At 43.8% G+C, this 13,520-nt stretch overlaps 1 protein-coding gene across 1 annotated transcript in view; it reads right to left on the bottom strand.

Annotated features, from left to right (window-relative positions):
• The window catches only part of ptprt (protein tyrosine phosphatase receptor type T), a 312,082-nt gene that overhangs the window by 117,136 nt on the left and 181,426 nt on the right, over positions 1-13,520 (bottom strand). The window contains exons 14-16 of the mRNA XM_041962443.1: positions 12,869-13,145; positions 4,405-4,441; positions 1,591-1,647 (exon numbers count right to left, since the gene is read on the bottom strand). Of these exons, the coding sequence (XP_041818377.1) occupies positions 1,591-1,647; positions 4,405-4,441; positions 12,869-13,145 (371 nt within the window). The remainder of the gene's footprint in view (positions 1-1,590; positions 1,648-4,404; positions 4,442-12,868; positions 13,146-13,520) is intronic.

Raw genomic sequence — 13,520 nt, 5'->3', positions numbered from 1 at the left:
GCATGATATGCATAATTCTTCGTGCTGGGCCTCGCAACCTCAATTTCCCGCAGGACAATACGTGTTATTGTATTCATGTGAAGTCATCTCATACTCCTGACAAAGAACTGTGACAGCAGTTTACGACTATGTTTGCTGTCGACTGATTCTCTGCTGTGTCCCCATTGTTCGAGTCAACACTTCGATTGTTGCATCGCTGAATGACAGTCGTATTCTGCTGTCACGTCTCCGCGTGGCAAAATAAAATCAAGTTCAGTAAACATTGTTAAGCTCCTGTGCTTTTATTGCACACGGAGGGCTGGATTGTAAAGAACTGGGCTGTAATAACATAATATTAATACATGAAAGAATTTCACTATAAAGCACTTTTTCTTATAATAAGATTCATTCTCGTGAAGTCTCATGGTAGCTAAGAGCTTCAATTAAATAAAATATTTAAAGATGAAATAAATTAAAGATAAAGATTTTACTTCACATCAAGGGTCGGATATCTTATTTTGGAATGTAACCCATTTAAGTATTTAGATGTCTCATTTACTGTAGCATTGCTGATGAAGGTCAATAATCTTAAAATATTCTGCTGATCATAGAGAGAAATTAGAAACTGAAGTATGTTTTCTTTCAAATGCAAATCCACTTCCTTTAAATGAATCTGACAGCAGAAAACAAATGAGGGCAGCTTTGCATATGGACACACAAGGAGGGCTGTTGTTTCTCTGTCAATGCTGACGCCAAACCTTCGCCCCTGGAAAACACACGGTTGGATCAGCATCCTCGCCCTCCCCTCTGCAACAGTTCACACGCTTTGCTAAGTCTGTGAGGGTCACATACGGTGGAGCTGGAGGTACGTTGTGTTCAGGATCATCGTAAATGAGAGCGTGATGGTGTGCAATGAGCTGCAGGGTGTGTGCTGTGTTTGAGTGTTCACCTTTAAAGTCAATCCACCACATAAACAACCAATTCTGTGTGCTCTGCAAAGTCAGGGAATATTACCACAACAGTCACAGGGGGTATAAAATGAGTTTATACTAGGCCAATCTGATCATCACGGCCAAGTTTGTCCAATCACTACATGAATGATTGAAACCACATTTAGAGTAAATCACTTATGTATTGTAACTTTTGAATTGGCTTTTTATCTGGGAGAGAGCGATAAAGATCCAAAGATATGCGTAGTTTTCAGTCTCTTGCGTCGCGGGTTAGAAGACAAACAAAGTCTAATGTCAGCTAACTGTCCCATGAATGCAGCATGGTTCCACTGCTGTGTGCATGTGTGCGTGTGTGTGGATGTGTGTGCATGTGTGTGTGTGGATGCGAGACAGAAAAAGAGGAGGCTCAAACACAGCAAGCGACACTCGAAGCGGAGCAGACATGCAAACAAATGCAGTAAGATGGCGTTGAGAAGGAAAGACGAAAACCAGAGAGTAAAAACGGAGAAAACTCAAGAAACGAAGGCAGGAGGGGGGAGAGGAGGGGAGGCCAGGGGGACGATCAAAATGAAACAGGGTTCGTGTTGTGTTTATGGTTTTACTGTGATGAAAAAATATAACATAGGGAAGAAAATACTCTGCCTATAAAAGCAATAATCACCTTCGCTTGGGATGACTAGAATGTACGGCGTTGTTATTTGTCCCCTACCTATTACCACTAAGGCCAAGGGCCGCACGTCCCCGCCGGAAAGCATGAGAAAGAGAGGGAAGAGAGAAAACAAACAACAACAAAAAAGGAAAAGAAAGAAGAAAAAAGTCTAAGAAAAAAAGACGTATAGTTTTCTTTATCCATTTCATCACGGTTTAGATCTTTTCAATTGCACAATCTGTCTTAGAGGAGAGAAATTGCAGTGGTGAGAGATATCACTAGAACATTAAGATCAAAAGGACAACTAGCACTGTGATGGTGAGTGTGATAGGTCGTATCGCCAGGAAGTAAGTGTCAGCGAGCATCTTCACTGGCTCATTACCAGGAAGAGGTCTAACAGGTGTGTGGCTGGTGAGGATGTGTATTACCAAAGAGTGAGTGAGTGAATGCAGATGCGGTGCTGGGGGTTAACATTTGAGTCTGCTGAGTCTGTCAGCTCGGTTTGACGGGTTAATAAAAACAAAGGGAGGAGGAAATGGAAGAGAAAAGAAATGAAGCAATGGTTGAAAGAAAAAAATCGGGAACTTTGTGGCGTGGCAACGTTTGTGCAAAGACACAATCTGGCCTCCGGGTTCTGCTGCAGCGGTTTAGTTCAGCCGGGGACAAAATCAGATCAGTTCATACTCATACTGTCATCAAGGCCAACAACCAATCATGTGTCGACAGCTTGTTTATATGTTGAGGCAGCTCGGTCTCCCTTCAGCCTCGTTAGCTTTAAGCACTAAATGGTGACAGGGTGCTAGTCAATAGTGAGCCTCGAAAGAAAGGTTAAAGTTTTATCTAAAGTATTTCTTATCTACATTTCTCAGAGGCAGACTGTAGAAATGATCTCTCTGGCTAATTCTAACATGAGTTTAAGCCCACGGACCAAGTTTTCAGATGTCAGGCAACACAGGTAAAGAATTATGTGTGTCATCATATGCTAATATAATTTTATTTATTACTTTATTTATTAATTTAATTATATATATATATATATATATATATATATATTTAAAAAAACCCAAGGTCACTGTATTTTTATTTTATATCTTTATTTATATAATCTTTGTATATAGCGTAGATAGCCTTCTGTAGTAGATTTTATTTTGGATTTTTTTTTTATTGTCTCTTGATCCAGTACTATTTTTTACTTCTCCTTTTTATTCTGTTGCTGTAACAAGTGGGATAAATAAAGTCTTATCTTAGCACAGTGGCCCCTATTCGTTAAATTGTGTGTAGCTATAATAACAAAATGCCGCTTTTATACCTTGCATCGAAACAGGTCTAACCATATGATAATCTGAGCACAAAAATGGCGGTAAAAGGTTCATCAGGTCTTTAGGACCACGTCCTTTTACCTACATCAATGGACCCCAAGCATTGGCACTAGTTTAAAATAACAGGAACACCTTAGCAGCATCTTCACAGGCCAGCTACCTTCTGTACTCTGCTATAGGCTAGATGTTATTATTGTACAACCTCTGTGCTTTTTTCTCTTTACCTGAATGAAGACATGGTTTGTGGGCTCTCTCCATTGAATAACGCTCTGCCTCTGACACACGCTCATACAACTAAACCCCAATTTTGCCTCAATCATAGCCTGTGGGTTTTTATTCTAACCAAAAAGTACACCGGCTAATTTCACTGATTAGAACACACTGAACCAGACAAGTGGCATTAATCACTGAAATCAGCTGCAGCAGTGAGTGGATAGCAGGTATCGCAAATAAATTAGTCATAGGCTTTTGCAAAATTAGCCATCTGCATTGCCTCAGAACACTGCCCACATATCAAAAACTCTGAAAAAGCACATTTGACGTGTGTTTTGGGAACACTGATAAATCTACATTTTGATAGAAATCAGCATTTTGTCATATGAAAGACAGCCACAAAGTTAAAAGCATGTCTTTTCCCAAGCACACACACATGCAGACAGACAGAGAGCAGTGTCTACACACCGTAGACCTCCACCCACAATACTTTCCACTCAAAAAAAAAAAACACAGCCTGGAAATGGATAGAACAAGAAAAAGGAATGATATAAAAGAGTAAAATGTGCACAAATGAGCAGTAAATGCTTGATGCAGACGAGAAATAATAAGACAGCGAGGGAGACAGAGAAAGGAGATGTGGAAAAATCAAATCAATGTTTGATGCACATGAAAAAATGAAAAAGAAAAAAAAAAGAGACGAGGTGAGAAAAATCAATAGCAAGCTGAAAAGCTTTCAAAGCACATTGCCTGGCACACAAATGGGTGTATTTGCCGGAGATGAGCAGCAAATAAAGATGGGAGACATGGGGAAAGCAAAACAGAATAGGATGAAATGGGTTCTGGGGCTAACGCTTTAGCCTCCATCCATCGGGTTTAATGAAGGCGGTCAATCGGTATGTAATGGCCCTAATGTTCCACTTTATACACTGATGAACAACATGGATGCGGTATGAAATGGAAAAAGAGAGAGCAGGTTAGAGGAAAAAGAGGGAGCGTGTGGGACAGAAAGATTAGGAGAGGAGAGATGGGGAGAGAGAATGCTATGCAACGAAATCATGCAGGATAACATGGTCCGGATGTGGGGCTGCCTGGGCTAAAGGTTGTGGGTTCACCTGCTTCAATACGGTATGTGTGTATGTGTTCATCTCATCTAACACTGTAACACTACTCCAGGGGGTCACGTGATCACGCTGTTCTTTAAAATGAACTCCACGAAGAAGTTTAAAATAATGATTCATGTCATACTGGCTTTACTGGAGGTGCATGAGTATCAATGGAAGGGTGCTCATACCTTTGTTAGCCAGGCGGACACAGTTAATTTTGGTTTCCTGTGGAGAGAACACAAACACAGATAGACGGTTTAGGTCACTTGTGATAAACGGTAGAAGAAATCCTTCAATTAGAAACACATGTTCACTTTTTAAATACTTAACGTGTCACAAGAGTTTAGTTTCTGAGTGGGATGTTTCAAGTCATCTTTGATACGTGAGAAAATCAAATCTCAAGACAAACGGTGAAGAAACAGTGGGAAAAGGATTATGCAAATTTGGCATTTCTTGAATTAGAAAACTGTTTAGTATGCAGCTCTCTGATGACCGAGTGTCCTTGAATGCAACAGTGACCATTTTCAAACTGCAGTACCTCATGATGACAATTCATATAAATTAAAAGCAGAAGTAAATAATTGAATAAAGGTTCTATGTATTGTTCAAAAAAAGGACAAAAGAAGTGAGGCAGACTTTCAAAGTTGACTGAAATGAGTGAAGAAGCAATAGCTGTCGAATATCGAGGATAACAATTTAGAGTCATATTTCACAGCGAATGGGGTAAAACCTGTAAATGTCGGCCCGGTTTCAAGCCAAAGTGTGAAATGACCTGCTGATCCACTAGAGGACAGGGTGTCAGTGCCACAGTTTGTCTCGTCTAAGCATGAAAAGTACACGCATGTATGACGGTGCACCACCAGCAGGGGGCGACAATGACAGGAGCGAAGGACAAACATAAATTGTTATTTTAAGCCAAGCTTTTTTAATTATTAATCTTATCAATAACCTTAAAGATGTACATGTCTGGTCATCTTTTGACTTTGCTGTAGCTGCGTATGTATATCTATCTGTGCCACTGCTGGCCCTTCTGTGGGCCTATACGAGCTTCCGGTGCGCTCCCTTTTCCATTCCCCGCACTTTCCGTTCCTGTGGTTCCACCGTTCCTGTCATTCTCTTTCTGATGTGCTGTCACCATCTGCAGCGGCGTGTGCTTTTCTTTATTCCAGCTCTTTTCAGCCCTTCACTGCTCCTGTCTTTTCCTCTTTTCTTCCCTCCATAATGTGCTGTCACCAGTAAGTACATGCATCTAACCCACTTGTCACACAGAGATTGGCCTCCTTCACATGTTGGCCCATTTGTCTTCATCAAAGGCGATTACTACAGCAGCTGCCGACACTGACGCCTGTCACTTTAGCATTTGAACAAATTCACTCCCAAGGTAATGCACATGTACATTTATTTTCCTCTAAATATGGCATTTTCAGGTCATATTAACATACAGATTTTTTTCTGACAGCTAAAACCTGGAAAAAAAAACCTGTTGAAATCTTCTAGAGGTTGATGCTTCAGATATATTCTGGTGTTTATTTACAAAAAGAGGTTTCAAGTGGTGACGGAGAAGTTATCAATCCTACACCATCTTACATTTACCATTTAATCTATTGATAGTTTAGGTTGTATGTTGACTGAAAGAGTTCAGATAAACTGAGCTGACTCTCAAACTGCATTGGAGTAGAATCAGACTAAATAAAAGACACCTCAGCAACCTAAACTGTGCATCAGACATTTTGTGTACGTGACTTAAGATACTGACAACACAACACAAGTTCCATTAAAGGCACACACATAGAGGCCACACACACATGCATACACACACATACACATGCACACACACACAGGACCAGAGAGCCGACCTGCACTGATAAACAGTGTCATTGCAACACAGCAGAATATGATGGACAAAGACGGCACAGAACTCAGCAAAGTGAGTGCATGAAGTTTAATATTCAGTGTTTCTGAAATATTGTGGCTGCTGTCTGTGAAAGAGGATTTGAGTTATCTGCTGTTCGTGTTTTCATCGTGTGCAGCCAGTCACGGCAAAAGAGAAAAGGTGCAACAGTGAGCAAAACAGGAGAAAGAACACTTTTGTTCATGTGCCAAATGTTTGTTACTGTCCTGTTTGTGTGCTCATGTCTGCATACTGATGAAGATGTCTTTGCATGAGAGAGAGAGAGAGAGAGAGAGAGAGAGAGAGAGAGAGAGAGAGTGTGAGAGTGTGTGTGTGTGTGTGTGTGTGCGCGCGCGCGTGCTGGGCTTATGAAGTTAAAGAGCAGGGAAGATGAATGTTAGTGGATGATGGATGGTGTGAGCCTCTCAGCTGGAGCTCTACACGAGACTAAACACACCTGCTTCTACTGCATCTGTGCATTCTGTCTGTCTGCCTGCCTGCCTGCACCTGCCTGTCTGTCTGCCTGCCTGTCTGTCTGTCTGACTGTCTGACTGTCTGACTGTCTGACTGCCTGCCTGCCTGCACCTGCCTGTCTGTCTGCCTGCCTGTCTGTCTGTCTGACTGCCTGTCTGACTGCCTGCCTGCCTGCCTGCCTGCCTGTCTGCCTGTCTGACTGCCTGCCTGTCTGTCTGCCTGTCTGACTGCCTGCCTGCCTGCCTGTCTGCCTGTCTGTGTCTGCCTGCCTGCCTGCCTGTCTGCCTGTCTGTCTGCCTGTCTGACTGCCTGCCTGCCTGCCTGTCTGTGTCTGCCTGCCTGCCTGCCTGTCTGCCTGCCTGTCTGCCTGTCTGACTGCCTGCCTGCCTGCCTGCTTGCATGTCTGTCTGCCTGCCTGCGTGTCTGTCTGTCTGCCTGCCTGCCTGTCTGCCTGTCTGTCTGCCTGCCTGCCTGCTTGCGTGTCTGTCTGCCTGCCAGCCTACCTGCCTGCCTGCCTGCCTGCCTGCCTGTCTGTCTGTCTGCCTGTCTGTCTGCCTGTCTGTCTGCATGTCTAACTAAATATCTGGCTGTCTACGTGCTTTATTGTCTGATTCTTTCATTGGTCACTGTGCATAAATGCATTAATTGTATGCACCTGCTGGAAACTGAATAAAGGTGTGATGTTGAACTTTGAATTTAAAGAAAAAGCTAACTGACCGTGTCGGACAGTTTGCTGACGTTAGCACATGTTAGCATATGCGATGAAAATCTATTTCCATCACATAAGGCCTCAGCAGTGACAGATGTCTGAAATTTCTACTTCTTTGAATTGCCCATCATAAGAGCAGAGTTTCCACTCCTAAGTGCAGTGTGCATCCCACAAAGAGCCGCCGCGGGAATAAATCAGAGCACCAGTGCCTCGTGTTTTCTAGAAATTGGCCCTATCGTGCCTATTTACCGTCCATTCAGGGGCCGGCTGCTCTGGATTCACAGCCGCTGCGAGTAGGAGCGCTGCCTCGTCTTCGCTCATGCTAATGGGCTAAACCTCAGGAGGTTACAAGAAGTAAAGTTAATAAATGTAAGGCCAATTTATTGCCCTGCCTCTATCCAGAAAGGCTGGGAGACGAGGGAGGGGGGGCGGTTGTTTATGGTGGAAACACTGGAGACACAGTATGTGTGTTTCTGTGTGTGTAGTAGTTAACTTTGTCCAGCCTGACAAGAATACTAAGTGTGTATAGGAGATGCAGCTGCTGTGTGGGTGAGCTCTCTCTCCCTCCATCTATCTATCGTTCCATCTTCCCCGCTCTCGCCTTCTTTCTAACCATCCAACACTTGGCTGGGTCACCGTTCTGACTGACGGGCACGATTTCCAACCATGTGTGTTTTCTGTCTGACTTCTGGATTCTGTGATTGGCTGTTGGGGTTCCTAGGCAACCCAGGGTACTCGGGGTAACAACTTCTTTTTTTTTTTTCTGCAACTCTTTCACGCTCTTTTTTTTACAATCTGTCTATCTCGTCTATTTGCTTCTCGACAACTTCAGCTTTGCTGACGGCTCTTTCTGGTACCGAAATCTCTCGACGCACGCAAATGCACAGATATAGAAACACACACACACACAAAGCTGTGAAAGCCTCATGTACATCATCCACACAGATACACACACATTTCAGTTTGACCAGTGGCTTTAGCTGATGCTGAAGTCACATGAACATAAATGTGTGTGCACAAATTCCTACACACACCTGCTCACAAGCCAAAGGCAAGCAGATATGTGTGTGTGTGCTCGTTCATACATGCACACACACACACACACACACACACACACACACAAAAGTGCATTTAAGGATTTTCGAGTCAGCTGAGTGCATCTTGATTGACATTATCTGTCAGTTGGCAAAATCTCCCTATGTCTTTCTCCTACAACCTCTAAAATCTGCACTCTGAGGCTCGTGGTGTATGTGTGGGTGAGTTGTGTGTGTGTGTGTGTGTGTGTGTGTGTGTGTGTGTGTGTGTGTGTGTGTGACAGAGAATGACGTTGATTGTCAGAGTACCTTGGCCAACCCCTGAGGCTTTTTACTTGTCAAGCGAGGTGTCTCGCTGCATTTTTCACAGCACGGGAGGGCATGTTTTTCCATGTGTGCCACCGTTTCCTTTTGTTTCGTGCCATTTCTCACCCCGTTTCTCCTCGTCTTCCTCCTCCCTCTTCTTTGTGCTTCTCCTCTAACAATCCCACCCCATCTTTTGTGTCTGTTGCGTCTGTTTAGTGGCTTCATCGCCTGTCCGTGCCCTCTTCTGTCCTCGTAAGAATTTTCTATCCTGTATTTTATCCATTGGTCCATACAATTTCTATCACATCCCTTTAATCTATCTATACTTCCCCTTGAAATCATCTTTCAACACTCATCCTTTATTTTTCTCATGCATCATACTTTAATTTCCCAGTTTTTTTTTTGCATCTTTCAGGACACTCTTACAGCACTCAAGACAAGAGCATCCCAAAGGTGCTCAGGACTATCCAGGCAAGTTCTTCCACACAAAACTGGCTTTGTCATAGTGAAACTGAAAGCGCTTTCCACAAAGCTGGAAGCGCACCCTTCTCTAAAATGTCATTATATGCTGTAGCCTTAAGATTCCCATTAGCTGGAACTTCCCAAACAACACATGTGGTTGTTTGGAGGAGTTGAAGAAAAGGTCTGAGAGCATTAAAACCTCTCACTGTTGGCTTTCTTTCACTCTGCAAATCATGTCCTCCATTTCTCTCTCTCTGCTCTCCCACTCTTTCTCTTTAGCCCTGCCGGCCTTCATCTTTGCCTCCAGGATTATATCTTCTTTAATGTCTCTTTCACTCTTTTTAGACCTTTATTCCCCCTCCCTCTATCGTTCCTCATCCCAAAGTCCCCAATCACTCTTGCTCTTACTTCTCTTACTTACAGCCGCAGGCACTTTATTCTTGTCTGTGTGTGTGTGTTTTCCTTTAATGTGGGTGGTGTGTGTGAGTGTGTGTGTGTGTGTGTGTGTGTGTGTGTGTGTGTGTGTGTGTGTGTGTGTGTGTGTGTGTGTGCGTGCGTGTGTGTGTCACATCACACGACCATGAGGGAGAAATCAGGATTGCCGTTGGTGAGCAGTTTTAATGTGCGGAGCGTCAACTAATTGGCACAATGATGGGAGATGAGAGACTGGCATCAGACTGATGTCACCCCAGAGGGGGGAGAGAGAGAGGAGAGAGAGACAGAGAGAGGGACGGGGAGGGGGGAAAACAGAAGACAAGGAGGGCAAGTGAAACAGGTGGTAATGAAAAGAAGCAAGAAAAGGAGACATGGAGGGGTGTAAGAAAGAGGAGAAATGAAAGGTAGATGAGAACGATGGAGAAGAAAGAAAAAGAGAGGAGGAGGAAAGAAGATTAAAGAAAAACAGACAAGGTGGGAGGTTAAGACAGATTGCAAATCGAACGTTAGCAAGGAAAGAAGGCGGTGTAGAGAATGACGGTGAGAGAAAAAGAAGGTGAAGAAAAATGAAGGAGAAGAAGAGAGGGGCAAAGAGGATGATAGAAAAGAGGAAATGGACAGAAAACAGAGAGAATTTGAGAAAAGGATGTGCGACATGGAAAAATGAGGCAACAGCAGTGAGCAATGAAGAGATGGAGAGTGGGTGGACTGAGAGAACAATTTCTTCTAAATGTTCTCAAGAGAGAAAGTGACAGAAAATGAAAGAGAAAGAGGGAGGAGAGACATTCTCCTTGATGGACAGGTGGAGCTCAGAGGGTGGGGGGGGGGGCAGGATTATCCAGACAGGCAGAGAATGAGAACCAGACTTTCATCCATGAGATCAAACTACAACAAACCAGCCAAGTCCTCTAAAATGTAAATGAGCAGCTTCTTTCCAATATGAGACATCCGCCGCTTGAGAAAAAAAAAAAAAGAAAAAAGTGACACCTACTCTCACAAAATGACTGACAGCAAAGAAATTAAACAAATTACCGGACTTTGTGAGAGCGGCAGATAACTTAAATCCTTGATTGACAACATATCACTTCCAGTATTTACTGCAGCGGTAGGTAATGGAGATATTGAGTTTAGAGAATGAATTATTCAAATACTGACATTCGTCTTTGTGCAGAGGTGCAGCTCAGCGGTCTATTCAGAGTCAAATGACAACTGGCCACAGAGGGTTCACTGGCCAATTTAATTCCTCTGTAGCCGCCGCAGCTCGCCAGACGTAAAAAAGAACTGATGCAGGACCCTTATTGTCCTTTTGTGTGAAAGGAGACTTGTCCTTCAGCCAGACCGGTTGAGTTCAAGCTGCTGTCAACAAACATTCGCCCTGCTGACGAGTCCGCGAGGGAGGCGCTGAAAGCCTACGAGCTCCAGGGCAGCTGCTGTGTACCTGACCCTGACCGCTGATTTCCCTGGGAAGCGAACAGGAAAAGACACAGCGAGGAGGATCAGAGACTGTCCTCAGCAGAGAGCTGATGGCGCTGCTCTTTTGTTCTTCCACCTCTTTTAGTCACACTAATGACGCAGAAGCAGCCCAATGTTGTTGTGTATCACCACAAAAGCTCTTCGGGGAGACAGAACTTTCACACCAGAAATCACACTTTGCATCCCGACTCGTTCAAACAGTCTTCACGGGCTTCTTTAAGCCTTCATCATGAATTTTCCTTCACTAAGCTGTTTAACTTACCTAAACCATCACTCGTCAGGTGGCTGACAAAACCAAACTTCTTCTGGGCCAATTCCATTTCTCAAATTCTCTCATTATGCTATATTCTAAGACTATCCTCCTGAGATTAAAATCATCCATTTCGCAAATACCCAAATATGACATAATGTTTAAGTTCAGGTGATAAATCCTTCATGTGGTTGTTGTCTGTCGGGACCCAAGGAGGAAATAGAGCGGCAGTGGATGGAAGCGTCAACAAAACACTCACTTTGACACAGGAGACGTCGACCTGCATCCAGTTTCCTACCGACAGTCACTGCTTTTTATAACCATGACCCCGATTGTTCTCTAACCTGATCTGAAGTGAACACTCAGCACTCAAACATTGAACACTGTTTGGCCAGAGCACAGCATGCTGTACAGTAAGCGTTAGCCCTAATTAATGTTTAACTCCAGCATCATGAAATGTAGCACTGTGTCGCATCACAAACCTTCTTTTCCACCTTTCCTTTTTATTCTTGTGGATATAACAAGTACATTTCCCCTTACGAGGATCAATACGGCCTTATCTTATCTTATCCTAATGGTAATCCGACTGTCTAACTCATCTGTGCATTTATCTTGCATTGAGCATTCCTACTGCAAATATCTTTTCTTGAATGTTGCACAAGAAAAACAAAACAGGACATTGGTGCAAATCTGTAATGTCTCCCAGAGGAGAAAATGAAAGTAGTAGAAAAACAATAATTATTTATTTGGGGTGGCTGACGTGCAGGAAAAAAGTATATTTAATAGCAATAATTCATGAATTCTATGACCGTGCGTCCATTTTTTATGCCTGGCTTCCTTAGCAAATCATCTGGGTTACGGTGGCTGCCGCCAGCCTCCCCTCCAGCACCCCCACAATGCTCCAATCCACGACCCAAACAACCCTCACACTGATTGGATTGACTGAGATCCAATCAAATAAGGAATTCTGATGTGACCGGATTTAGGGTCCGCACGTATACAGAGCACACGCAAACACACAACAGGCACGCACAAGCGCAAGCACGCACACTTTTAAACACATCCACGCTCACGCACCCATGTTCAATCATGCAAGAACCCCCCCACACACACACACAAACACACACACCCACTCGCGCACAGTCTCTCTCCGTGTGGGTGCATTGTGGGAAATCTGCCTTCTGGAGGAGGATATTACATCACGGCATCAGCCAGCTTGGCCAGCCCCGCTCGCCAAACTGAGTTACCGTGGTTACGGCAGTGGAAAATTAAAACAACCCTCACAGGGGTTCACAGTATTATGGAAATTCAAAAGCCAGGTTCAAGTTGTGAATGAGTTATGAGAAGGAGAGGGGTGGGCGGGTTGTTGTCATATTTGCGGATGGTATAATGGGCAGGTAGAAAGGGGAAGCAAACAGAGAGGTGCATTCTGGGAGAGAGGATTCTTTTCTTTCTTTTCCTGATAGCAAGTGACGTGACGTAATGTTGTTTCCACCTTTTTTGGCATGCATCAAAGTGAAGCTAATGGTGGCTTTGAAACATCTATCAGCCTTTGAAAAATAATTACCAATCGATCTCATTTTGCCATTATAAACACATCTGGAGTGTTGACACTCACCCCATTGGCTCTGCTCATGGCCTGGTAGTAGATGCTGTAGCTCTTGGCCGGCGACAGCGGCGGATTATAGAAACCGCCGTAGCTCTTGTTGTCTCCCACCGTGAACGGCTGTACGACTGTGAGGCTGGACGGGGGCAGCTCGGCAGCGATGTAGTAGGGCGAGTCCAAGATGGAGGCATTGCGGAAGCTGACGGGGGCGGAGAAACACTCGGGGGCCTCGGAGGCGGCGCGACGGGTCTTGGACTTGCGCTCCTCCTTCACAACAAGCTGGTACGAGCTGGGAACACAAATGAAGTCACACTGATACCTGCTTTTATTTACCATCACTGCTGGTTTTAAAGCTTTTTACGGAAAAAAGAAGAGAAAACATGATGCTTTGACTGGATGAAACAATGATTTTAGGTTTATCCGTCATTCTTATTTTGGTGGGAGTGATTTTAAAAAAAATGATTTGGTGAAACTGGCAGATTTACAGGTGCCACATTTGTCATTTGAACTCGTATAAAAGGTGCATTTTTACATTAAATACAGCCTAATTCAGCCAAAACAGCTGAATTTGTTTGATCTGACAATTATGCTTATTCCCATTAGCACCCAACATTAAAAAGCTTTCATTTCCAGAGTGTTTTATATCCATTTTGGCAATTAAATC

This window comes from Chelmon rostratus, chromosome 2 (genome assembly GCF_017976325.1).
Source record: "Chelmon rostratus isolate fCheRos1 chromosome 2, fCheRos1.pri, whole genome shotgun sequence".
Taxonomy (NCBI): Eukaryota; Metazoa; Chordata; class Actinopteri; order Chaetodontiformes; family Chaetodontidae; genus Chelmon; species Chelmon rostratus.
The sequence above is the reverse complement of the archived record's forward strand: the minus strand, read 5'-3'. Positions and strand labels throughout refer to the sequence as shown.